This window comes from Felis catus, chromosome A1, assembly GCF_018350175.1.
Source record: "Felis catus isolate Fca126 chromosome A1, F.catus_Fca126_mat1.0, whole genome shotgun sequence".
Lineage (NCBI taxonomy): Eukaryota > Metazoa > Chordata > Mammalia > Carnivora > Felidae > Felis > Felis catus.
The window spans coordinates 14,962,718-14,990,705 of NC_058368.1; the positions used below are offsets into that span (position 1 = coordinate 14,962,718).

Sequence of the window (27,988 nt, forward strand, 5' to 3'; positions counted from 1 at the left end):
GAGAGTCTGCATTTCTACAAGCTCTCTGGTGGCATTACTGCCACTGTCCTCAGACCACTGTTGGTAGCAATGCTTTTAAGAATATGGGTGAAGCATTTACCTGAGCATACAGCAGGGCTTTTCACAACTTGTTTCTGTTGTATAACTAGTTATCCGTTCCCATACTATTACTTTGAAAGTGCACACCACTTCCCGTACTATTATTCTGAAAATACATTAAATGCCTACCTTTTTTAAAAGATAATGCTTACCTTGAGTTATTTTCCTCCTAAGAGATTTTCTAAAAATAAAATGCTGATTTTATCCTACTACCTGCCAAGGTGAGTTTAGTTTATGGTCTTCCAAGTAGAGAAAAAGAAAGAGCAGAGCAGTCTCTCCTAGTGGCACTCCCAGCCCTAAAGTCCTGTGATTGTACATATCAGAATTTGAGCCACAAATCAAAATCAAGAATCATATGTAGAGTTTAGGAAGCAAAACAAACGAGCAAAGGAGAAAATTTTAAAAGAAAGAAAGAAACAAACAAACAAACAGAGAGGCAAACCAAGAAGCAGACTCTTCAGTATAGAGAACAAACTGCTGGTTAATCAGAGCAGGGATATAGCAAATGGGTAAAAATAGGTGATGGGGATTAAGGAGTGTACTTGGTGCGATGAGCACCAGGTACCGCATAGTGTTGAATCACTCTATTGTACACCTGAAACTAATATTACACTCTATGTTAACTAACTGGAATTTAAATTAAAACTAAAAAAAAGTCATTTAATAAACATTAAGCATCTAATAAGGATAGCCAAGAATATAGAAGTCAATAAAGCATTGTCTTCTTTCCCTAGGATGTTTCTGTCTTACACAAGTGCACAAATGGTTACAACACAAAGCAGAAATGATCTGGCACAGAAAGAAAATGACCTGGGTTTTTTCCCCCAGGAAAGAATCATAAAAGATCATTGGTGATTGTGCTCCCATTGACCTAAGAAACCTAAGTTATCTGGTATTTAGGGAAGAATACTAGACTTCTTCCATCAGAGAGGCTTTGGAAAATGTCTACAGTTTTTTTCCAAGAGGGTTCTAGACAGTGAGGATAAATTCTGAGATACTCTTAACCTCCAATAACTGGTTGCATTAAACAACATCTCAAGAGTCACTGCTCCATGTTGGCTTTTCAGTCTGACTTTAGAACATTGCTACTCTCAGCCATGAGTCACAACACGAATAGAAGCTGTGCAGATGAGCCACTGAAGAGGAAAGCCTACTAGACAACTTGTGCAATTAAGCAACAAAGTTAGAGAGGAAATGGCTTAATAATTTCAAGACATTTCCTACATGAATGTACAGGGTGTCATTTGAAATGACAAGCAAGAGACCAAATCATAAGCAGAGTAGGATCTGAATTTTTTTTAAAGAAAAGGAAATAAAGACAATATATTAATGAGTACCATCTTCTCAATGAGACTGTGAGCCATTTTATCTTAATATTTATTTTCTCATTTACTTCAAAATTCTTTACAATGATCTATATTAATCCTGTAATGGAAAAAGCCAATTAAGAGATAAATCTCCCATCTGTCCTTTGTTTCTATGGCATGTTGTTTACAAGACAGTTCAGATTTAAAATGGGATATTTTAAGTTCCATTTAATTTCTGAAACTGCTTTCTTTCACATAATTTAGTCTCAAGGATTTAAACTAATCAGAAAAATCTGCTGTAACATACTGTCCTCGACCACCACAAACACCCTTGAACACTGTACGTTTGTATCTCTGCAATAATTGGGCCAGGTGCTATTCATGTGAATCTCTTATTGGCCTGTCACCAATTATTAAATCCATAGGACATATTGATTAGCTCTTTATTCACCGGATGGCTAAGGCAATCTCAGGAAAATGTAGAGCAATTCTCCTGACTCAGACAGTAAAAATTTTCTAACAGAATATCTATTGTTTTCCCACAGGATAAAAGTTCTTTCAATAGAGGAAATGCTCTAAAATTGGCAGATGATTTTTTTTTAATTATCCTAGTGTCTTTAATGAAGCAGGAGCCTGAGCTAGAAAACAGCACCATGATGAGCACCTTACAATCTGCAGTTTCCACTACCGAGAGCACCACCGTCGCTGATAGCAACACATAGCCACAGCCTGGGGTGACCACTGGGTTCCTAAATGGCCATGACCCGTACTTCACAGAACACTGGAAGCAATGTCTAATGCCAAATGAGTAGCACATGACAAACTGGTCAGTCACCCAGTCAGTTAGCTATTCAGTTATTTATTGAACAAGCATTTATCCAGTCAGGCCCTCCCTTGAGATTCAGAAGCCAAGAAGATACCTTCCCTAGCCTCATCCTGTAAATTCTAAAGGGGAAGAGAAGGCATAACAATTGTCAACAGGCCAGCACAATCAAGAATTGTAGGGCCATCTACAATGGACAGGAACAGAGCCCTCTCCCAAGGAGAGGAACTGTCAGTTCTACATGAGTTAAGTCAAGAAATGTGTTATAGATGAGGCTACCTTTGAAATGAATCTTGACAAACGAGAAGGTTCTTGCTTTGCAGAGATGGGGTGATGATTCAGTGAGATAAGTATACATATAGCAACTACCCCAGAGTACCAGGGACGCAGGTGTTCAAGCACTGATGGTAATAATAATGGTAATATTACTATATTGATATAATGGGTCACTGATAAGATACCCTTAAGGAATAACTGGTACAACTGAAGAGAAGCAGGTGAAGAAAATAATATCTGGGTTACATCCACAACTGACTGACAATAAATGGAACAATAAAAATAGTCGTTAGTAGTTTTAGTTACAGTACAGGCAATGGAAACAACGCAGAATGACTAACCCTATATTGACAAAATTATACAACTATAAATGTCCTGTACTTTCAAGAAAGCCTGGAATAAGACAGCAGAAAGGAAAAGGACTAATATTTATGGAGGACCTACCATAAGTCAAGCCAGGGCCTTTGCATACATATTTTCTTAATTAATTATCCGACCAATATTGTGAGGTGTGCACTATTATTGCCATTTTAAAGCAGAAACTAAGAGGCCATGGGTGGCTCAGGCATTTAAGCATCCAACTCTTGATCTCGGCTCAGGTCATGATCTCACGGTTCATGAGTTCGAGCCCCACATCGGGCTCTACTCTGACAGCATGGAGCCTGCTTGGGATTGTGTCTCTCCTTTCTCTCTGCCTCTCTTCCACTTGCGTTCTCTCTCTCCTTCTTTCTCAAAATAAATCAATAATCTTTAAAAAAATTTTAAGGAGGAAATTGAGATTCAGAGAATTCAATTGACTTGCAAAAGGCCAAACAGCCAATGAGTGAAAAAGTCAGAATCTGATCTTATAAGTATCTTATCTTAAATTCCATGCTGTTCTCATTATACTATGAAGCATTTTCATGTGAGAAGTCACAATTAAAAAGATAATTTTAAAAAATTCCTTCAACACATTTAAAATATGATTTATTTTTCAAAAACAATTCACCCTCAGCTTTTCAGGTATAATAAATACTGATACTTGAATACCTACCACAGTGTTGAGTTTTGTCATGTGGATTATTTCATTTAATCCTCGAGATACCTAATAAAGCAGGTATTATTATTATTCCCATTGCACAGACAAGAACTGGAATTAAATTAAAGCTTAAAAAAAAAAGAAATGTCATTTAATAAATATTAAGCATCTAATAAGGATAGCCAAGAATATAGAAGTCAATAAAGCATTGTCTTCTTTCCCTAGGATGTTTCTGTCTTACACAAGTGCACAAATGGTTATAACACAAAGCAGAGACTTAACTCTCCCCAGTGGAAGAATAGATTCCAAGGGTTGAGGACAGACAATGAGGTGTTTGAAACTAGTCTATAAAAACAAGTGTTCTTCCTCCATATTATGTTACTTCACATAATCTGTGCTTAAATTACAGCATACCTAAGCAGATTTCCTCATTACAAATAAATTCAATGTACTGAATTTTTTTAGCTTCAGTGATCAATAAAGTGAGGAACTAAGTTAATTTTCCAGACCTGCACAAGAAACTAGATCCAGTGAGATTTCTCAGACTGAAATCTGAGTGCAGGCCCCACTGACTCTAAAGTCCAAGTTCTTTGTATCACTCCAACATGCTCCTTAAGGGCACAGGAGACTCACAGGCCAAATCAGGGCTTTATGCTTTTGCAAAGCAGAAGTCACCTCTAGGAGATGATCCCAAGTCCATAGTCTTGTGAAAGTGCCCAAAGCACGTTCAGCATACCAGAGAGGAGGGCCAAGGAACACATCTTCAGTTCTAGAGTAGGACACAGGGGAACTTAGAATTCATTTATAGCAAATTCGTATTCAATTTACAGAAAACTGACTTTTGCTAAGACTAATGTTAGGCCTGAAAAATATACATCACAGGAACCCATAATTAATTACATTATCAGATATGCTCAGCCGGAACAAAAGGACTTAACTCTTCTCTATTTGGGAGAATTAATATCTATGTAAGGACAGATGTAGCTTATAAATCCTAAATAGCAACAAAAGGTATATAACCTAAACTAGCACATACTATCCTGGACACCTTAATTCTCTAACTGAAGTACCATAATTACTCTTAAGCTCCTTTTTCTTTGAAAATGGCTAAGACTTTCCATCAATTCAGAGCTCTAACAAATCATGAAGATGGTTTAACATGTGCTCTGAGCTTTTGCAAAAAATTTTAATTTGACATTTTAAAGTGTAAACTAAATTACTTGTATCAACTGTGTTTTTATATCAATTGCAAACAAAACTAAAAGGTGTTCCATTCACTTTCACAACACAGATAACATACCAAATCATATAGTAAAAAAATCTGTCTCCCAAGAATGAAGGCTTTTAAATATGCTTGAAGAAGTTAATTAGAGCAGTCACAGAAGTTTATTTTAAAAAGGGGGGGGGGAGTCACTATTACCAACAGCCACAGAAAATATCATTTTCTAGTCCAATCAAATCCTATTATGTCCTAAATCCCTTCCTTTTCATCTGAAAACCTATGATCTTCACATTTTCTATGCTCATAAATTGCTCTAGCCAATGTCAGATGTGGTAGCAATGTGTACCACTTTGTTAATTGGTAAGGGCAAGCAATGTCCTAAGGTCTCTAAACTCAAGTTTGGACCATTTCATTCTTACTTCAGATTAGAATAAGGTATGAAAAACCAAAAGGAAAAACATCAAAGACCATCTTGTGGTATCTGACTGACAGATTCCAGTTGATCATATTACCATTTCCTGAATTCCAGTAAGCTCATTATACTAATTAATAAAATAAATGGCTGCAATTATTATGACTCATTTACAAACATCTTTTGAGCTTTGTGTTTATAATAAACAAAGGGATTCAATGATCAAAAGATACAGAGAAGGGTGCCTGGGTAGCTCAATAGGTTGAGCGTCCGAGTCTAGATTTTGGCTCAGGTCACCATCCCAGGGTTTTGGGATCAAGCCCGGAGTCGGGCTCCACTCTGAGCATGGAGCTTGCTTAAGATTCGCTCTCTTTCCCTCTGCCCCTCTCCCCTGCCCACATTCTCTCTCTCTAAAATGAAAAATAAAATAATAAAGGAAGCTCTTTCGGGAAAAAAAAAAGATAGGAGACAACGTAGAAACTGATTAACTATTGACAGCTACTGGAATTTCCTGTACACAGCACTATAGTCAGAATGTTTGTGTCCCCCTCAAATTCATACATTGAGATCTAATGCCTAAGGGGATGGTGTTAGGAGGTGGGGCTTTTGGAAGGTGATTAGCACATGTGGGCAAACTTCTCAAGCATGGGATTAGTGCCCTTATAAAAGAGTCCCAAGAGCTCCTTAGCCCATTCTGCCACTGCAGAGGACTGTCCTTTTGCAGAGGACACTGCCAAAGGCATGGTTTATGAACCAGGAAGTGGACTCTCACCAGACCAAGTCCACTGGCATCTGGACATTGGACTCCAGCCTCTAGAACTGTGAGAAATCAATTTATGTTGTATATAAGCCACCCAATCTGTATAGCATTTTTGTTACAGCCACCCAAACAGACTGAGACGGCAGTTATGAGGTCTGTTCTCACAGTTCATCATTCTAAATCTGTTTATGAGTACCTTGCTTTAGCTCAGTGATTCCTAGTGTTTTGTATAAGGAAGACAATAAGCTGTTTGCTCACTCTAGCATGTTAGCAGTGGTGGATTTTACAAAGTGCATGACCTACGTGAAATGTCTGTAAGATAAAAATATAACGTCCTTGACTGAGTTTCTCCTCTGCTACTAAAGTATGCTGCTATTTTGTATGGATCTTCAATATTGAGAAGGAGATACTATGGGGATGTGCATGCATATGTTTTCTACTTAAAGAGCAATCGAGTTTATCATTGCTATATTTCAGTGGGGAAGGGGAGGTCATTGGGAAATGCTTTATCTGTGATTTTTATAGTATAAATTGTCTGCTTAGACACTAGCTGTTCTAAGATTTGCTGTTGTTTACATTTCCAAGAAAGGATTCAGTAATCACAGATTTGGAAGATTTAACAGCTCAAGACAGCCAGATTAGCTGTTCCAAAAAAAGGAGTCAGGAGATACACAAGTGTATCTTTTGTAGCAAATCTTGTACCTTTTGGGTTTACTTTATTACTTAAAAAGTAGTCACACTCCAAATGACCTCTGGGAAGAGATGCTTGGCGGGGTGAGTGACTAACCCACTGAAAAATCCCAATATACAGAGCCTGGACTGGGGCAAAAGGAAAAGATCCTCACACCCTGCAAAAGCTCCCTTTGGATATGGAGAGAAGGAATATGATTACAACCTTCAGCTAGAAAATGCCCTCTTTCCTTCTTTGGGGGCCCTTAATCAAGGCTCTGTACATAATGCATCACTGAAATTAAGGCAAGGCAACCATTTCCTTGACCTCCTAACCTGCTGGCAAAAGGGTCTGGTCACACCGTGAGCAGAGGTCCCCTGAAAGGTGTGAGAAGGAGAAGCAGAGTTCTGGCAGAGCTCTGAAAGGTGTGTGCAGCAACCTTTACTGAAGCTTCAATGCTCCTGAATAAAGAACGGAGCTGAAATGATTGGATAGGGTTTGCTCACAAACCGACTGCTGTGAACCTCAACAGTCATCTGGGGAAACTGCAGCTTCTTGCAAAATGTTTTCTACATGGTACCACATTTCTAATATGTTGATTTCCTTATCTCGGCCTAAAAACCTCAAAAAAAAAAAAAAGGCACTGTATAATGAACTCTCGGTTCGGGCTTAAAGCACACCCAAAGGCAAGAGAGCAAGGAGGCCAAGTGATGGGAGGAACAGGTGAGAACGGCATGTGGTCTATGCCCTCCAGTGCCCATCCTGGGTAACATATGTAACAGCAGGCAAGGGCTCTCACTGTTCATTTTCCCCTGTTCTGTTGTCAAACAACCCAGAGTCACCAGTTTCCATCCCGTGGATATATCCGCAAGCTGACTGAGGCAATGAGAAAAGCCATCCCTGCTTACAATTCGCTTGTTCTATACTATGTCACTTCAAGCATTCAAGCTATTGAATTTTTAAACAATTATATTTCCTCAATACAAAAAAAATACCTTTAAAAGTTTTTTAGTCATTGGGTTTTGCATATCATTTTTGGAGATGATACGAGGGCTGTTACACTATTAAAACAAACAAACAAACAAAACAGGTGAGACCGTGAGCTGAAGGATGAGGTCCTGCTGACAGGACAGGACCTCAATGCCACAGTGGGCAGGGTACAATGGTGGTTGGCTTGGGGTTCCGCTCTACCATGGCAGAGCATCGTGCCACAGGAAGGCTTGGAGAAAACTGGTTCATTCTCAGAGGCTTATCAAGCCTTGGTCTCTGCCAAGACTGTCAAAGCATTCTACTCTAACAAATCTCTCATGGGGGGAGATTTTCCTTTGGAGCAGAAACGATTCTAAAGACTCCTGGGGTCCATGAGGAAGCATCTTTGTTCCTACTGGGAACCCAAGCAAAAAGTCTTTATATTCTTTCCACTCTATCTTCCAATTCGTCTGCGGCTTTTCACCACTCTTGCTATGAAGAGAACATGCCACAACAGAGGAAATGCTACAACAGCAAACTGAATGCCACACACACACACACACACACACACACACACACACACACACACAAACAGCCGAATGCACCATCAGCAGAATGACTGCAAGGAAAAAATACATAGAAAACTTTCAGATGATATTTCCTGGACAAATTACTCACTTGAAAATTCTTTCTCATGGGCGCCTGGGTGGCTCAGTCCATTAAGCATCCTACTCTCGATTTTGGCTCAGGTCATGATCTCACGGTTCGTGAGGTTGAGCCCTGAGTCGGGCTCTGCACTGACAGTGCGGAGCCTGCTTGGGTTTCTCTCTCTACTTCTCTCTCTGCCCCTTCCCCACTTAGGCTCTTGCATGCATGTGTTCTCTCTCTCTCTCTCTCTTTCTCAAAATAAATAAGTAAAGAGTAAAAAAAAAAAAAAAAAAAAAAACCAGGTAAGCTCTCATCTTGGGAAAATCCAATAGACAAAAATGCAGAACTACAAAATGGCTGAGTAACTCATTACAAAGGGAACCACTGAAAGGTTTCAAAGTTTAAATGTGAACCTTGCTATCTTATGTTGCTATAATTCACAAACCAGCAATGGACTTTTTGATCAATGGCATTCAGGCAACACCCTCTTAGATCTAGAAGATTGAGAATTTCATCTCTCAGAATTCCTATCTACATTACACTTAGGGGAGACAAGTTTTATGAGACAAGCAGAATACTGGTGAATATAAATGAACAACTGGCAGATATTCCTTCTTTCCTAATGAATTTTATAATTTAGAGCATTTGAATGCCTCCCTAGGGGAGGAATTCTTTCATGACTAACACTCTTTCTAGTAATTGCATCTATTTTTAATTCATAAAATTTGAATGTGTGTTAGCCTTCAAGAACTTGTATGAATCTTCTATTTAATAAAGATTGACCTTTTATTTTTTTTAAAGATTAACCTTTTCATGTATGAATGTAGTTTGATTTTAATATGTACTCTACATATAAATCACTCAAATTACACCTCAAAATAATTTTTAAAAATCACCTGGACAGGTCCACATTAAAAACTAAATTTCAGGGAAAGATAGTGTGCTAAAAATTATAATCTTAAACCAAAGACATTTATAAACTCTGAATGACCAGCAAATCGCACTATACATATATATATGTATATATATATATATATATATATATATATATATATATATATATATATACATATATATATGTATATGTGTGTGTGTGTGTGTATATATATATATATATTCAGCTCACTATCAGGATTCTGGCAAACCTTTATAAAAGTCCATACAAGACTTCTCTTTAAGTTCACGTGAGCAACTCACATTTATACGTCCCCTCATCCAAGTCAACTGGTGTCCATTCCATAGCTAAAGAAACACCCCTCCTCTTCATTGTTGATTCTGAAATTATGTTTTCAATACAAGATGTATAATATTCTAGAAATATGCCCCTTAAAGCCATTCAGATGGAAGTATGTCATTCCTTTCATATGTACTTAAAAATCTATAAAATTTAAATAAATCTCACTAGCAAACATTAATGAGACATAAAGTATTCTTAGTATTATTTCGGCCAAAGAAAGGAAATGAGATTTTTGCTAATGGTCAGAGTTTACATCTCAGTCATGCTTAAGGCTATAAGACATTACTACATGAAAAAAATTGAAAATAGACGGCTGAACAGCACCATTATGTTAAGCAATTAATAACTGGAAAAAAAAACCCAGAAATCTGTTGAGTAACCATTTAAGCTTCAGAAAAAGATATTTTACTTTATGCTTATGGTTAATCCTGTCTACCTCTATCCTCGGTCTGGTTTGAGGCCAACAGCTATGTATTTGCTGACTAAAGGACCCAACTCCCTCCGCTTCAGTAAAATGCATGTTTCAGATCCCCTCCCCCCACCAAGGCACATGGATCCCCCAATTCCCTGGTTCCTCCCTGTGAAGTCAAGGTCATACCACAACAGTGCTCTTACCTGTTTCCCGTCCAGGGTATACAGGCGTTTCACCACTCCCGAGTCCAGCTTGATGGCATCAGTTATGTCAGTGAGAACCTGCTCAAAGGAATGTGCGGTTTTCTTGTTCAGCAGAATCCTGACAGCCTTCCGTGGCTTCACCCCACTTCTGATGATGGTGACCAGCTTGGGCCGAATGAAATCCTTATTCTCCCGCACCTCCGAAGGGCTCCCTTTGGCAGTGGCCAGTGAGGACACTGCCCGGGAAGCCGAGGTGGTCTTGACATTCACCGACCAGTTGGGGTTCACGTTCTTGGTGTACTCCAGTTTCTTGAAGGGCTCTATTGAGCCACACACATAGCTCTCTCCTAAGGAAGAGAGAAATATATTTACATTTACACCAGGGTAAACTCATTTCCTTTTTCCTAGTCTTTGATTTTTCCTTTTCTACTAGAACTGAGAAATACTTGTGACTTTTTGAAGAATGGAAGCATGATTAACATTTAATGAAAAGAAACATTTTCTACTTCTAATCTGGCTCTGTTCAACAGCAGATTGATATCCTAGGAGGGAAAAAAATCATCATTCTTCCCTTACTTCATTTTCCGACTGCTGAAAGAAATACTGACACTGAATAAACCTCAGAAATAAATAAAACTGAATTCAAAACAAAGTATTCTCTGGGATTTGGGGTATTTATCCTTGCAGAAAACTTCAAAACCAGAGGTACCTACACTTAGTAATAATGTAAATAACATAATTTGAAAATGGAAAGTGGATCAGAAAACAGCTTATTAAAATAGCTACGTGATTCATTGTATGGTGACAGTTGCTAGGTACGCTTGTGGTAAGCCTAACATAAGGTATGGAGAAGTTCAATCACTATGTTGTACACCTGAAAGTAATGTAACATTGTGTGTCAACTATACTCAAATTTAAAAATCTAAAAAAAAAAAAGGCTATATAATTTATAAGTTTGATTGGAGTGTGTGCTAAGCATTTTGTAAAGTCAAGTAAAATTCTGAAAGCAAGCGAAGTAACTGTCACCAGCTAGCCCCCAAGACTTGACCTTTACTGCTCACCTTCTTGTACCCATCAACCTCTGTCCCATATTTTTCCTTAAGCTCTTCTTTCCAAGGTAGCTCTTAACTCAGACAAAAGACCAGACGGGCATAGCAACCCTCAAGCAATAATGACTGCCTGTTCAAAAGCTCTAGTGGTCCAAACCGCCCAGACCAGTTTGAGCTTAACCCCTAACTCAGGCTGTTGTGCAGGATGACCATGGAGTGACCAACAGTTACCTTTACCTCATTACAATGCTAAAAATCACAGCCAGAGGTGGAGACATAACAAGCAAACAAAACATATGAAGAAAGAAGCATGGTCTGTCAACTGCGCCTGTTCCCCCCCACCTCCAAGTCCCTGTGTTTCCCCACCCCTACATGCTTAAACTTGGCTCCTTTCCCACCTGCGTTCCTTTAAAACTTTCCCTGGTTGTTAGGGGAGCCAGTCTAACGCCTTTGTTGTGACTGTGTCTCCCTTCAACTGCAGCTGTTGCCCCAATAAAGCCTTGCTTGTGCTTTTAAATTTTGGGTCCAGTCTCGTTTCTACCAGTGGTAGGTCCAGGGACCCGAGTCCAGAGTCCAGTAACATAACCACACTTCCTTTCCTCCCATCTACACACGGCCAAACACAGTGATCTACATACTCTAGGAAGGCCAATTCATATTTGTTTATAGGTAAAAGATTTTGAGAATGGTTAACTTATAAACTGTAGCTTCAGAAACTGACTCTAAAATAAATGTAATTATATAAGATGAATGAGGTCCAAGGATCTAATGAATACTATGGTGACTATAGGTTATAACACTATACTATAATTGAAATTTGCTAAGAGACTAGAATTTAAATGTTGTCACAAAAAAAAAGATAAATATATAAGGCAATGAACGTGTTAGTTAACTAAATGGGGAGAATCTTTCACAATATATACATATATCAAATCATCATGAGGTATGCTTTAAATATCTAACAATTTTGTCAATTATACCTCAATAAAGCAGGGTAAAAAAAGAAAAGAAATTAATTACATTATATTTTTATTAAAAATGACTCCTTAACAGAGAATGGTTTAATGAAAATAATCAGACTATTAAGTAGATGTGGCTCACACAAAAAAGAAGTAACATATGTAACAAGTGATGATAAATCATTAAATGACTGATCCCATATATATACGTACATATATGTATATATGTATATATTTCATATATATATATTTCATAAAGTTAGTTCAAAGTATTTTGAAGTTAAAGATTTTATAATGGCTTTTTTGTGTGTTAGTAAGTCTTTGTAACAGAGAATAGTTAAAATGCTAAAAAGCCTTCATAAATGCAGGTAAAGTGACCTGGGACTAATCCTGCAACAGCCCATCTACTTTTATCTAAATCCTTGTCCTATTTTTAACTTACGAGTGCAAACATCCAAGGCCACAGAATAAAGTATTCACATAAAAATAATGGAACCAGGGTTTCAAAAATAGAAAATCACAGTTATACATGTTATCAAACATTTACTCTGTAAGTGCTCTTAGCAAACACTCTAATGTGTGTTTATACATTATATCTCACTAGACGTACACCTAGTACAAATGTAGCAACCCCCTTTTCTATTCACCTTCACTGGTCCCAACTATGCTTTTCTCAAGATTTATGTAGATACCAAAAACCTATGCGTGGGGGGTCGCAACAACAGTGGTGCTTTGTGGACAGACAGCACGAATGCTCCAATGGGAAACTGCAAGTCTGAGCTCTCAAGACCTGGCCTCTCCATGCACATGACCTGGGACAAGTCCCCTAGTCTTCTCAGTGGTAGTTTATCCATCCATCAGATGAAGGCTATTCCGGGGGCCACTGATCTCACCAGGCTTTGGTGAAGATCAAACGAGATAACAGAGGTCAAAGTGATCTCAAATACAAAACCACACAGGTGGACACCTGCTCTGGGGCTGCATTACCCTGACTGTGCAGTAAGCCCGAAATGAAAATTAAAAAACCAAAATTATTAGAGATCAGTGAGCGGGTCTTATAAGGTGCTAATTGTTTCTAACTAGTTACCAGGAGACGTCACTTTGGCTCCATTTCAATGCGACGATGCCCCAAATGTTCCTCAACAAGGCACACACAGCCCAAAATACAGCAGGCAAAACCAGACTGTCAGAATTCTGTGCTAATCAGAGATACGCAATTGTCTGATCATGTGTAAGTTTATACACTAAGCTAATAATTAAAATCAAAACAAAATGAGTAGTTGACACTCCAACAACAACAAACTTTTTAACCTTAAAAAATATATAATAAGAATAGGGAGGAATTTTAAAGTATTCACATTAACAATGTGGAGTGGGTTTGTTGAAAAAGAAAATAAACACTTTTTTTTTTTTTACATCTCCTTACAGAACATTGAAAAAATTTTAAAGCATGACAACTTTGAGAAGGTAATGCTGATTTGGTTCAAGTAACAATGATGGGAAGAAACTTGTGTTAAATCTGTGCTGTCACTTGGGCTCCTCTGTCTGGTTTACCACATTCAAAGACGGCAAAACAATCTTGGGGAAGGGTGTGAGACTCCAACAAAGAACAATCTTGTGCTACAAGGAAAGTAACTGCTGAAAGGAGAGACAGAGCTGGCCACCAAACCCAAGATCACACAATACTCAAACTGTCATTTAGAAGCTACTACACTATCCAGAGGGCACCTGGGTGGCTGAGTTGGTTGAGTGTCCAACTCTTGGTTTCAGCTCAGGTCACGATCTGAGGGTCATGGGATCATGCCCCACACCGGGCTCCACATTGAGTGTTGAGCCTGGCTTGAGATTCTCTCTCTCCCTCTGCCCCCTCCCCCACTCATGCTCTCATTCTTAAATTAAAAAAAATAAAAAAAGAAAGAATCTACTACACTATTCAGGAATTCAGGAAGACAAGACGAGGTTTCCTTATGCTAAAATGCTTCTATAAAATTGTGCAAATATACTATTCGACCCCTCATTAAAAAAATTTTTTTTAACGTTTTATTTTTGACACAGAGAGAGAGAGCACAGGGGAGGGGCAGACAGAGAAACAGAAGTAGACTCTGTGCTGATGGCAGAGAGCCCGATGTGGGGCTGACACTCACAAACGCTAAGATTGTGACCTGAGCAGGCGTCGAATGCTTAACCGACTGAGAAATCCAGATGCCTCGATTTGACCCCACATTTTGACCCCACATTTTGACTACGTTTCTTTTAATCATAACTCTGAATTTCTTCCCACCACTAGAGATACTGCCTCTGTCTTAATTTAAAGTTGATTTATTTTCTGATTTTGTTAGAAAATAACTTTTCAGTTAATGTGCTAGTATCATTGACAACCATAAATCAGCAAATGTAATTATTCTGAATGGAAAGAATACATGGTCTTGATTTGGTTAAATAGCTCTGGGTATCCAGTGTTTAATCTCTCCCTAAATGGGGCCAAGACTGAAGAGATATGTATTATTCTTGATTAGAGAATCATCAATAGGTTTCATTCAAGTCCTAACAGAGGTATGAGTGGCAAAGGCCATTAAAAAATAAAAACATACAGTAAACCTCATAATTACTATAATAAACTTCCTATACACACAAAGCCATCTCAAAGTTTTATGGTGTAATTTATGCTGCAAAAATAAAATAAAAGTTAATTTAGCAAAACCAAAGTATATTTGAGCAAAATGGCCTACTATTGTGATTTATAATAAAAAATATATACTTGGTCTTCAAACCATTTCTGGCACAGTGCTCCTAAAACCCTTGGAATTTCCTAAGTGATTAGAGAAATAAAGGCATCTTGATATGCATAAGGAGCCCCTTTCTACCACACCTGAATTTAGGTTAATGAGGAGACTTTGGGAAAGCAACTAACGATGGGTGACTGAAGCCGGGGGAACCAACAGTATGATTAGAGGGTAGGAATTTTCAGTCTCACCTCCCTGACCTTGGGGAGGGGAGGAGGGATAGTAGTTAAATCCAGTGATTGATTGATTGATTGATTGACTGATTTTTTTTAAAGTTATTTATTTTGAGAGAGAAAGCGTGAGTAGGGAAGAGTGGCAGAGTGGACAGAGAGGGAGAAAGAGGGAGAGAGAATCTCAAGCAGGCCCCATACTGCCAGTGCAGAGCCAGACATGGAGCTCGATCCCACAAACTGTGATATCATGACCTGAGCCAAAATCAAGAGTCCAACGCTTAACCGACTGAGCCACCCAGGCACCCTAAGTCCAGGGACTTAATCAATTGTGCCTATATAATGAAACCTCCATAAAAACCCAAAAGGACAAGGTTCAGAGACCTTCCAGTTGGTGAACACATGAAGATTCAGTAGGAGTGGTGATCTCAGAGGCAGCATTTAAGCTCCAAGCTCTTTCCCTAATCCTTGCCCTATGTATCTCTTCCATCTGGCTTTTCCTAAATTATAAGCTTTTATAATAAACAGGTAATCCAGTAAGTAAAATGTTCCCCTGAGGTCTGTGAGCCTCTCCAGCAAATTCATTGAATCAAAGCAGGGGTCCTAGGAACCTCTTCTCTGTTAGCCAATCCATCAGAAGCACAGGTGACAACCTGGATTTGATTGGTGGCTGAAAAGGGAGGGGGGTGGTAGAGACAGTCTCCTGGGACTAAGCCCTTAACCTTGGAATCTGATGCTATCTCTGGGTAGATAGTGTCAGAATTGCGTTGAATTGTAGGACATCCAGCTGCCGTCACAGACAATTGCTTGGGTGTTTGGGGGAAACACACACACACACACACCGGAACCCGTGACCAGAATTTTATAACCCCAAATTTGCTTTGACAGTTTGGGATTATCACCTATAGGGAAGCTTAACAAGGATGGCAAGATGACAAAGATCACACACGGTTTAAAGGAAATGGTGTAACACCCTATTTAGAGGTAGAGCTGGGATTCCCAAACATGATGATTTGCTGGGTGGTTATCATACTGCTAGTTTTGTCCCAGTTTATTCAAGCCAAAAATCTTTGTGTTAAGACCGATTCTCAACTTAAAATGTAATGTTCTGGATGTCCAACACACCCCAACAGACAGCTAGAGCTGCAGAAGCAGCATCTGTCTGAATTGCTGTGGCATTTACAAAAGCCAAAACATATTTGCTTTTCAGCAAAGATAAAGAAAAAAAGAGAAAGTAAGGAAATAAAGCATGAGATTATCTTTGGAACTGACCAATGCCTACTGAAATATCAGAATATGGTAATTTCTTCCCTGAAATATTTAGGTACTTGGGGGATCTTGGAGAAATGGAATAATTTAGATTATTTTCAAGATACTAAAAGGTCTATGTTTTATTTGGTTTTCAAAAAAATCACATATGCATTTGTAAATTTATTATATTGCTATTATACAAAGTATGGAAATAAATGTTCTCTAACAAAGTTTATTATTTAAAAATCTGCAAAGTCAATTCTACTTGGCCATTGGCTCCCATTATGAAAGTAAAGGATTTCCACTTAAAAGAAATAAACTAAGTCACTACCGAAAACTGACAGTGATGTGGTACCCAGATTCCTAGTTGACCAGGCCTGTGATGAGTGAGCTAGGAAGGTGTCCCTCCACAAGATCCCATATTAGGAGATTCTAGAAGTTTGCTCTATTTCCCCCTACTGCTGGAGCTTTTTCAGTGGCTCAGAGTTGTGATTTGTAAATTTCATATGTGACATCACTTAACCTCAGTCTGAAAATGACCCAATCTCTGGTTGCTACCTCCTCTAGGACTTCTTTAAGTTCCAAAGGTGGTATATTTAAAAGTATCTTAAGTGAGAGATACCTATAAAAATTTAATTTTTCCAGAAAATAAAGTTTCTCATTAAAAACTCTAGCAATTAAAATTTCTCTTGTGAATTATAGTAAAAACTGCAGAAGACTCAAATATATATTGAGACCTCAGAAAAGAAACTGAGTAAAATTACGTGAAAGATATTATTTACATAATAAAATATAAACTGCCTTCTGGATATTGTATTTTATGAACCTATCTCAAATATACACAGCAACATTTCATCACCTTCCTAAAAGGCACTGGTTCAGGTAGACAATTTTGATAGCGCTGTTAAAGGCAAGAGAAAAGATTCCCCAAAGGTACTTTGGGTCATTCTTCCATGGAAGTCACTCATAATATAATAGTACATAAAAATAAGCTTACAGAAAATAAAATTTGAACGTGTATGTCAGGCCTATGGAAAATGTCAAGTTCTTAAATTCAAAGCAACAGAAAAATAACATAAAGAAAAAAAATTGAGAGACCCAAAATTTTACATTTACAACTGATATAAACGAAAAGTGGGGAAACTAAAATAAAAAAGAGAAAACAGACTAAGGATCTACACAGAACAACGGGTTACTATAATGTGCAAAGCTTATTATAATTCACAAAAATGTAAGGTACTAAAATATATGACAAAGGATAAAAACAAAATAAAACAGAAATAGAAAACACCACTAGGGACATTATAAATTGATAACCCTTTTTGAAAGCAACATGGCCACCTGTATTTGGAACCCCAAAAATATATATTCTCATCGCTAAAAATTTCTCCTAAGCACATCACAGAGTAACAAATAATAAAATTGCACTTGCCATAAAAACTAAAAATTAAATACAAACTCCTAAGTCTTTAATAATAAGTACAAAATCTGAATTTGCCACTCTGGGGAGTGAAAACAATCCTAAGTCGTGAGCTTGTTTTCAAAACAGCTTAGAAAACAAGATGTGTGGGGTGCCTGGGTGGTTCAGTCAGTTGAGCAGTTGAGTGTCTGATTTCGGCTCAGGTCATGATCTTGCAGTTCATGAGTTCAAACCCCACGTCAGGCTCTGTGCTGACAGCTCAGCTTGGAGCCTGCTTCAGATTCTGTGTCCCCTTCTCTTTCTGTCTCTCCCCTGCCCATATTCTGTCTGTCCGTCTCTCTCTCTCTCTCTCTCTCTCTCTCTCTCTCTCTCTCTCTCTCTAAGAATAAATAAAACATCAAAAAGAAGAAAGCAAGATGTGTAGGGGCACTTGGGTGGCTCAATTAAGTGTCCGACTTCTGCTCAGGTCATGATCATGTGGTTCATGAGTTCAAGCCCTGCACTGAGTTCTCTGCTGTCAGCAAAGAGCCCGCATCAGATCCTCTGTCTGTCTGTCTGTCTGTCTCTCTCTCTCTCTCTCTCTCTCTGTCTCTCTCTCTCTCTGCCCATCCCTGACTTGCCGTCTCTCTCTAAATAAATAAATAAATAAACTTAAAAAAATCTTAAAAAATGAAAAGAAAGCAAGAGGTGTATGAAAAGATTTCACAAGGCAGTAAGTGATAATTGCTAAATACGTGGTCGAGGCAACCCTAACTCAGAAGAGAAAGAAATCACTTCTCACTTCCCACTGAGTGACCAATAAAGAAGAAATGGAATTCATGGTGACCTCAGAAGTGGGGGTAAGATTCTTCACTAGAGAAAAGAAAGAGGACAGCATTTCAGATAAAATAAAAATAATAATACGCTCTACTACACAGTACAGCCAAGGGATAGTCTGTGAGATATTAATATGTCTTTCTCAAAAGACCCAGGTTTCAGAAAGCTCCCATTGGTTTCAGCGTGAGGGAAGGGCTGGAGGTAGGACACAGGGAGAGAGAAGTCAAGAAAGCTACTATAACAGACCAGGAGAGGAGATGGAGAAATGACCTTAACACCTCTGCACTGGGGCAGAAAGAAGCTGATGCAACAGGAATACTTAGCAGATAGACTCGACTGACTAGACGGCAGAGACTGGCAACTGTCTGGATGTGGGACCCAAAGGAATTGGAGTCACATGATGAAAATGAAATGATAACATAGAAACTTCCATTTTGGTTGACTTCCCAAGTACCGCAATAGGAAAAATAAGAAGGGAACCAGGTTTGGACTCGATGCTAAGGAAAGAAATTCATCTGGTTGTGCACACACTAAATTTGAAGTTCCCAGGAGCCAACCAGTTGAAGATCTCCAGCAAGCAATTAGAAATATAAGCCTGGAGTTTGGAAGGAGACGCATGTGACAGCTGCAGAGATGGAACTGAAGAAAACATTCTGGGAAACCATGCCCAGCTGGACAAGAAGAAACCCAGGGCAACACCAGTCTTCAAAGAGTGCCCAGAAATGGAGGAGCCGCTGAAGGGAACAAAGACAAATCAGGTGCCTGGAGCCATGGAAACTGAAAGCTGGTGAGTGTGTGGCTGGAAGAGAACCAGACATCAGCCTCCAATGCTCCAGGGACATCATTGAGGATAAGGATTCCTAAGAGATCACTGGCCTGGCCACTAAAAGGCCACATGTGGCCCTATAATGGCCACTTCCGTTCAGTAGTGATGCTGGCTACTTTCATTCATCCATTCATCCATCTATCCATCCATTCATTCTCTTTCCTCTTTCTTCCCATAATATATTGAGTACTTACAACTACCATGCTGGGCAGTAAGGACACCAATGGTTCCCTGAGTTCTTGAGACTTTGATATAAAATGAACAAGTATATTACAGTGTCATGATGCTAATTAAGGAGCTGAAGTATGATTGCAAGTTGAGGAAGGATAGACAGCATATACTAATATTTCTTACCACAGAGCTCTGGGTTTGAGAGGCCAGAAAGACCAAGGCAAGAATGTTTGAGATTGTGGGAGATTTGTGCATCTGTCGGCTGAGGGATGAGGGTGGAGACACTATCGGCAGAACAGGTTATCTGAATGTCTGCCATGTAGCAGATCCTGTGCTAACCCATGCTATTTAACCTGCAATCCTCAACACAACCCTATGAGCGAAGTATTAGCACACCACTTGTCAGAGGGCACAATGAGGCACAGAGAGATAGGCAGCTGGCTCAAGGTCACATGGCTGGCAAAGGTGGAGCCAGGGTTCAAGTCAGGTGGTCTGACTCCAGAACCATAACTTAACCACGACATCATTATGCACCCTCAGGAGGGCACCCATCTTACAGTCCTCGCAGGAGAAAAAGGGAAGCCGGGAGACAGCAGAGCACAAGCAAAGAGTGCAGCCAAGCTCAATGCTGAGTGTATCAACGGGTAATAGGAGACACGGCCAGAAGAGAAGGAAGGGCAGGAGAAGGGCCACTGAGAGAAATACATGCAACATTGTGGGCTGTATTCCATACATAAGTGGAGAGCCATTGTGAAGCAAAGGTATGGCACAAAGTGGTTTGTCTGTGGCCAGGTTTACATAGGCAGGAAAACTAGTTTAAAGACTATTGTATGGGACATATGTGTGTCCTAAAGGATTTGACCTTAGAGAGGCTACAGAATGGAAAAGCAAGAAGGTGCCTGAGTAGTTCAGTTGGTTAAGTGTCTGACTTCAGCTCCGGTCATGATCTCACAGGTGGTTTGTGAGTTTGAGATCTGCATCAGGCTCTGCATAGACAGCACAAGCCTGCTTCGGATTCTCTGTCTCCCTCTCTCTCTCTGCCCCTCCTCTGCTCATGCTGTCTCACTCTCTCTCTCTCTCTCTCTCTCTCTCTCTCTCAAAAATAAATAAACATTTAAAAAAAGGAATGGAAAAGCAGGGACAAATACAGATTCCATAAAGAAGACAAAAACATTGAAAAAGAAAAACTAAGACATGTATTTTTAGCTCAGAAGCCTATTGTAATAGTACAGGGAAGAGATGACAAGTTTCAAGTGGTAGGAATATGAGGAGTTATTATTTAATTTTTTAAATGTTTTTACATCTTTCAGATTTTCTACAATGCTCACTGTGTAAAAATGTATCACTCTGGCAGTAAAAAAAACAGTAATATTGTGATGAGGACTTGAAAACTATAATAATGATGGTGGAAAGGACAAACTGAAGAAACATCTTAAGCAAGATCAACAGAATTTAGTAACAGCTTGTATTTGAGGGTGAAGAAGAGAAGTCAAGGGGGATGTTAAGTTATACGGCAATACGATTTCACAAGATCCAGAATATGAGAAGAGGAATAAACTCTGGGTAATGGAAAAGAATGAGGTCACATTTATGCGTGTTAAGTTTGAAACGACTAAGGACAAGAGTATCAGTTAAATATATCCAGGTGCTGGGAGTGCAGAAGAAAGGTCTTATTATTATTTGGGAGAAATGGGCCTTAAGAGTGGTTAACATAATCAGACTTGATGACATCATACTAGATCTAAAGACAAGTAAGCGTTGGTCATCTAAGGGTGAGAAAAGTAAAGAAGGAAATCACAAATCACCATTAGAACATCACCACAACAATTACTGTAGACAAATCCACGAGTAAATGCCAAAATTCATGAGCAAAAACTTAAGGAGAAGCAAGACATTCACGGAGCCTCAAACTTTCTCCCCCAAATATTTATTAGCTACAAAGGGAAAAATAGTAACTTTAGAGTGAAGGACACTGGCAAATACCACCTTAACCTACTTATCATGGTTAATCTCACCAGTAATAAGACACAGCAACATCCTATACCCTGAAATGATGCGCTGAAAGGAACACAGCATCATTTCTGTGGAATTCTTGCCACAAAGAGATAACTTCAATCTAATCATCAGCTAAACCCAAACTGAAGGATGTTCTACGAAATAACTGACCAAAATGGCCAAGTCATTAGAGACGAGGAAAGACCGAAGAACTGTCACAGCGTGGCAGAGATGAAGGAGAGGTGACAACTAAATGCATTGTGTGATTCTGGAACCAAAAATAAAAGGCCACTAGTGGAAAATTTGATGAAAGCTGAAAAAAGCCTGTAGTTTAGCTACTAGCATTGTTCCAAAGGTAATGGTACCATGGTTGTGTAAGATGTTGCATTATGGGAAGGGCATCTGGGAACTCCCTACCTTTATGACAATTGTATTAAGTCCACATTAATTTCAAAATAAAAACTTTTAAACATGAGTATGGTAGCCTAGAACAAAGTTAAATTGAACCTTTATCTCACACTAACATTTACTAATATGACATCCATTAGAATACTTTTTAAAATGAAAACGTAGGGCACCTGGGTAGCTCAGTGGGCTAGGCTTCCAACTCTTGATATTGGCTCAGGTCATGATCTCACAGTTCGTGAGTTTGAGCCCTGCGTCGGGCTCTGCACTGACAGCACAGAGCCTGCTTGGGACTCTCTCTCTCTCCTTCTCTCTCTCTGCCCCTCCCCTGCTTGCATGTGTTCTTTCTCTCTCTCTCAAAATAAATAAATGTAAAAAAATTTTTTAATAAAATGAAAACATAAAAATACTAGAAGAAAATGAGGAAACTGGCTTTATAATTACAGAGTACAGAGAACCCAAGAGGCATGAAAATCAAGCCATGAATGAAAAGCCTGATACATTTGATCATTTCAGGTTTTTTTTTTCAATCTGTATGGCAAAAAAAACACAGTAAACAATGTCACTAGATAAAGTACAATCTGGGAAAAATACTGTCAATAAATATCGCAAAGAGCTAGTATCTCTAAAAGGAAAAAGTCCAAAAAAATAAAAAAATAAAAGGAAAAAGTCCTACAAGTTAGTAAAAAAAGACCCCAATCTGGTAGGAAAATGGTCAAAAGCTATGAATAAAAGAAACAAATGCATTTTAATTATATGAAAAGATGAAAATTAAAACAATAGATACATTCTTTCGTCTTCCTAAGAGTTGGCAAATAGCAAAAAGTTACGCGAAACATTGTCTTGTTGAGGGTATAGGAAGACAGCCACTCTCATATGTTACTGGTAAGTGTGTAACTTGGTACCACATCTATCAAGAGGAATTTTGCAACAGCTCTTTAGACTTTAATACCTGTACCTCTCTATCCAGCTTGTACCTTTCTACTACTTCTGGGAATTTGTCCCACAAAGATTCTCCGACATGGATAGAAAAGTTATACCTAAGGATATTCACGGCAAAACTGCATCTAAGAACAAAGGATTGGTCACAACCTAAATGCCCATCAATAAAAGACTGGCTAAATAAATTAGGGCATGGTTGTATAAAGGAATACTATGAAGTCAGTAAAAAGAACATAGTAGTTCTAGATGTATGATATGACCTATTGTTAAGTGCACTGAGCAAGGAACAGAACTAGAAGCACAGTAAGTTACCTTCTGGACAAATGATAATGTATACCCTAACATGCACCGATATGAGATGATACTCAAAAATAAAAACAAGGGGTGCCTGGGTGACTCGGGCGGTTAAGCGTCCAACTTTGGCTCAAGTCACGATCTCACGGTTCATGGGTTTGAGCTCCACGTCGAGCTCTGTGCCGACAGCTCAGAGCCTGGAGCCTGCTTCGGATTCTGTGTCTCCCTCTCTCTCTGCCCCTCCCCTGCTTGTGCTCTCTGTGTGCACGTCTCTCTCTCAAAAATAAATACATTTAAAAAAAAAACTTTTAAACAATTAACAGTAACAAAAACTAGTAAACAGTTTGCTGTGGGGGAATTTGAGAGAGAGTATGTTTTCTAGCTCTTTAAGAATGAATTTCAGGGGCGCCTGGGTGGCGCAGTCAGTTAAGCATCCGACTTCAGCCAGGTCACGATCTCGCGGTCCGTGAGTTCGAGCCCCGCATCGGGCTCTGGGCTGATGGCTCAGAGTCTGGAGCCTGTTTCCGATTCTGTGTCTCCCTCTCTCTCTGCCCCTCCCCCGTTCATGCTCTGTCTCTCTCTGTCCCAAAAATAAATAAACGTTGAAAAAAAAATTAAAAAAAAAAAAAAGAATGAATTTCAAAAGTTTAATATAGCAGGGAGAGGCGCAGATATAAGAAGCCAGTGAATTAGAGAAACAAAGAAATCAATAACACCACATCAAGGGAAATAAAAATCGCCAGAAGAGCTGGGTGACCGGAAATCGTGGTTAGAGATTCCCTAACTGTGGGGTGAAATGTGGATTTATTCCTGAAAGGTTCATTCTGATGGAGACTTGGGAACATCTCTTACACAGCAGCTCCAGAGTCAGACAGTATCTAGGGTGAAGCATGGGGGTCAAGGTGTGTGACAGCTGAGAAAGAAGGGCACTCATTTCTTATACATACATATCTGCTGTACAAACTAACTTACTTCTATCCAAAGGACAACATACCTGAATAGTATTTATGTTAATGCTTAAAGGAAACATCTTGGCCTTCTTTTACCAACATGGACACAAGATGTTAAAAGAATGCTTATTTAAGACAGCAGAAAGATTCATGGTTGCCAGGGGTTAGGGAGGGATGAAAAGATAGAGCACAGAGGATTTGTAGGGCAGTACAACTATTCTGCGTGATCCTACGATGCTTCATACATGCCATTACCCCTTCGGCAAAATTCAAGGAACACACACAATGCCAAGACTGAACTCCAATGTAAACTATGGACTTTTGATGATAATGATGTGTCCGTGTAGATTCATCAATTATAACAAGTGCACCACTCCGATGACGACAGGGGACACTTGTTCATGTGTCATGAGGGAGGGGTCTATGAGAAATATTTGTACCTTCTGCTCAATTTTGCTAAGAACCTAAAACTGCGCTGAAAGTAAAGCCTATTTAAAAGTAGGTGGGGTGGCTCATCCGCTGAGCGTCTGAGTCTTGATTTTGGCTCTGGTCATGATCTCAGGGTTCCTAAGCTTGAGCCGCACCTCGGGCACTGTACTAACAATGCAGAGCCTGCTTGGACTTCTCTCTCTCCTCCTCTCTCTAACCCTCCCCCACACAAGATCGCATGCTCTCTCTCTCTCTCTCAAAATAAATAAACAAACTTAAAAAAATAAAGTAGTGGGATGAGGCGCTTGGGTGGCTCAGTCAGTTAAGTGTCTGACTTCGGCTCAGGTCATGATCTCGCGGTTTGTGGGTTCAAGACCCCCATTGGGTTCTGCGCTGACAGCTTGGAGCCTAAAGCCTGCTTCAGATTCTGTGTCCCCCTCTCTCTTTTTGCCTCTCCTCCACTCGCACTCTGTCTCTATCTCAAAAAAAAATAAGCAAACATTAAAAAAAAAAATTTTTAAGTGGAGTGGATGGATATCCCTCAACACATACATTACTGATGCTTGAGGGTCTCATAAAGAAAAAAATCAATCAGTTAATTCTTGGGATCTATATTACATCTTTCTTCTAAGAATTTAAAGGTTTTAAATGTCATTCCTTCATTTATCTTCACAACATTTACACACCTATAGTGGAACATAAATAGTGTAAAATTTGGGGGAAAGAGGCAATATTGGGAATATGAGGCCAAGTTTTAAGGTAAACCACTTGCAGAAATAGGTCTGCAATTCAACTTTCCTTATTAATTATCCTGACTTCTTCAATGTATTAAGGCCATTTTGAAGGCAAACAACTAAAATTGCCATCCATTGTCTGCTCTTACATACGTGTGTGCGTGTGTGTGTGTGTGTGTGTGTGTGTACATCCATGCATAGACAGACACACCTATAATCATACATAAACACACATACACACTCATACATTTATACTTCAGGCAAAGAATCAGCTCTGTTGATGCTCTTAGAACAAATTTAGGCATAATCATCTGTGTATAATAATAATTTAAAAACAGTGCAGGGGCACCTGGGTGGCTCAGTCAATTAAGCATCTTTGGCTCAGGTCATGATCTCACAGTTCTTGAGTTTGAGCCCTGGATCAGGCTCTCTCTCTCTGTCAGCACAGAGCCCATTTCAGAACCTCTGTCCACCTCTCACACTGCCCCTCCCCCGCCTGTGCTCTGTCTCTCAAAATAAATAAATAAACTTAAAAAATAAAAACAAAAACAGTGCAAGTGACCCCGAGACTGTTAGAAATAAAGAAACTCACATATGTCATTGTAATTCAGAATTTTTAGTATGAGATGAGAAAGAACAGGCTTAAAAAAAAAAAAACAATTAGAAGTCAAATACACTTGTCACTGCATCCACTAAAAGGATTTAATTTAAAACTCAAACATCAGCATATTGGAAGGGGAAATGAGAAGCTAATAACATGCATTGACGTTTACATAAAATTAGTATGTAAAGTGAGAGATATGAACCTAATGATGAATATGAAGTAACGGTTTGCATTTTAACAGACTAAGCAAAAATGTAATTGACAAAGAGGCCAATCTAAATGAATTTCCAGCTACTTCAACACTAAGTGCAGCTGCATGCTGGCAGTATTATAAATGAGAAAAAAAAAGTCTGTTTAAACTGGATTTTTAAAAAAATGCAGCCAATATGTGAACTTACACACTGTACCGGAGTTACCATTCATTCAATCAGAAAAAGGAATTTTTTCCCAAAAAGTAAATTTTTAACATCAGAATAGTCAATCTGCAGTTGCTTTATATCGATTGAAGAGAAGAGTATTTGGAGGTAAGTGAAAATACTAAAGTGTTGCTGGGAGCTGTATCTGTCATTCCTGGAATTAAGTCAAGGTTAAAAACATTTGTTTTCAAGAAAAATCTAATACTATAAAATTTCATTTGAAAGCCACTAAGAATACCCCACTTGGTATCTCATTTGTGGCAGTTATGAGCTCAAGCTCGGGCACCAGCTATCCCGGGTTCAAATCCTAACTCTACCATTTCTTGCTGTGTGACCTTGAGCAAGGTCTTAGTAGAAGGATGGTAACAGTGCCTAGCTCCTGGGATCACTGTGAAAATTAAATGTATTCATATATGCAAGACAGACGCTCCAGAACTGTGAGCGGTCATTACTCTCAGGATAGCAGTCTCTTAGAGAGGGCATTCTTGTGTTAAAAAAACGGACAAAGAAGGTGGTGGCGAGCATTCCATGATCTTCCTGGTCCTTGTACATAAAGAACTGTTGGTTCCCATCTCTCACACCTTCTCCTTGGTGGATGGGAATCACGGGAATATCTGTGGCCACTTCTCAGTAAAGATCAATTCTGGGAGGGAACCTGACTGAAATACACCTCCCCCACCCCACAGCTGCTGCACAAGGGACTCTAGACCCAGTGAGGAGCCAAGCCCGGCTGTCTTAAAATGTGTTTCGAGATGTTGGCATATTTTCTCTGTATCACCATCAGTCCTCAAAGGGGTGGTTTGATGACTGATCATGCACCTGACTTTGCATTTCACCTTTATCCAGATCCTTCAGAATAGCCCCCCAAATGTTTTATTTAACCCCGTATTTTCCAAGGTCAGGAAAAGGACAGGGCACAAAAATCAAAGCCGATGCAGAAAGATTTCATGTTCATTCTTCCCCTTTAATTTACTGAAAGTGCCAGCTTCTGAATAGAAGGAAGAAGGCCAAGTCTACAGGCATCTTGGCAGGGTGACGAGTCACTGAAAAGAGATGTGAATTCCCACATAATAAACACACCAAACCCAGGCTCTCCACACCCTCTCAAGTCCAGTCATACTGCGACTGGACTGGCACCCCTGCCAGCAGATCAAGGGAAGGAAAATGGGAGGAAGACGCAAGACGCCCTCAGCCTTAAAACACATACAAACTCTGGTTCCAGAGGAGGGCAAGAGGGCTCGCCTATGTGCCATTAAGGGGACAGGGGCCCCAAACCCCCAGCTACCTGCACAAGAGAGGGAGGCTATTATGTGCATGGCATTCCTCCAGGATCCAGTAAGACAGCGGGCCCAGGCAGACATATCTGGAGTGGAGATGAGCGCAGGGTGAAGTCAAGCACTTCCAAACCTCTAAATTTCCTTTCCCGTCTTCCTCTGTGCTGAGGGCTACTTCATCACGACCCTGACAACTCAGACTTAGGAATTCCCACTCTCCAGAGATCAGTCAGCCTCGTTTACACCTTAGCATGAATGTAACCCGTTATTTCTCTCCAAGTCACTTTACTTGGTTTGTGATTTCTTTTTTTTTTTTTTTAATTTTTTTTTTTTTCAACGTTTATTTATTTTTGGGACAGAGAGAGACAGAGCATGAACGGGGGAGGGGCAGAGAGAGAGGGAGACACAGAATTGGAAGCAGGCTCCAGGCTCTGAGCCATCAGC

At 39.4% G+C, this 27,988-nt stretch overlaps 1 protein-coding gene across 5 annotated transcripts in view; it reads right to left on the reverse strand.

The window, feature by feature from the left end:
- DCLK1 (doublecortin like kinase 1) overlaps window positions 1-27,988 on the reverse strand; it is a 347,248-nt gene that overhangs the window by 312,383 nt on the left and 6,877 nt on the right. For all 5 annotated transcript variants that reach the window (XM_023250802.2, XM_023250793.2, XM_023250785.2 and 2 more), the window contains exon 3: window positions 10,057-10,403. In XM_023250802.2, coding sequence (XP_023106570.1) covers window positions 10,057-10,403 — 347 coding nt within the window. The remainder of the gene's footprint in view (window positions 1-10,056; window positions 10,404-27,988) is intronic.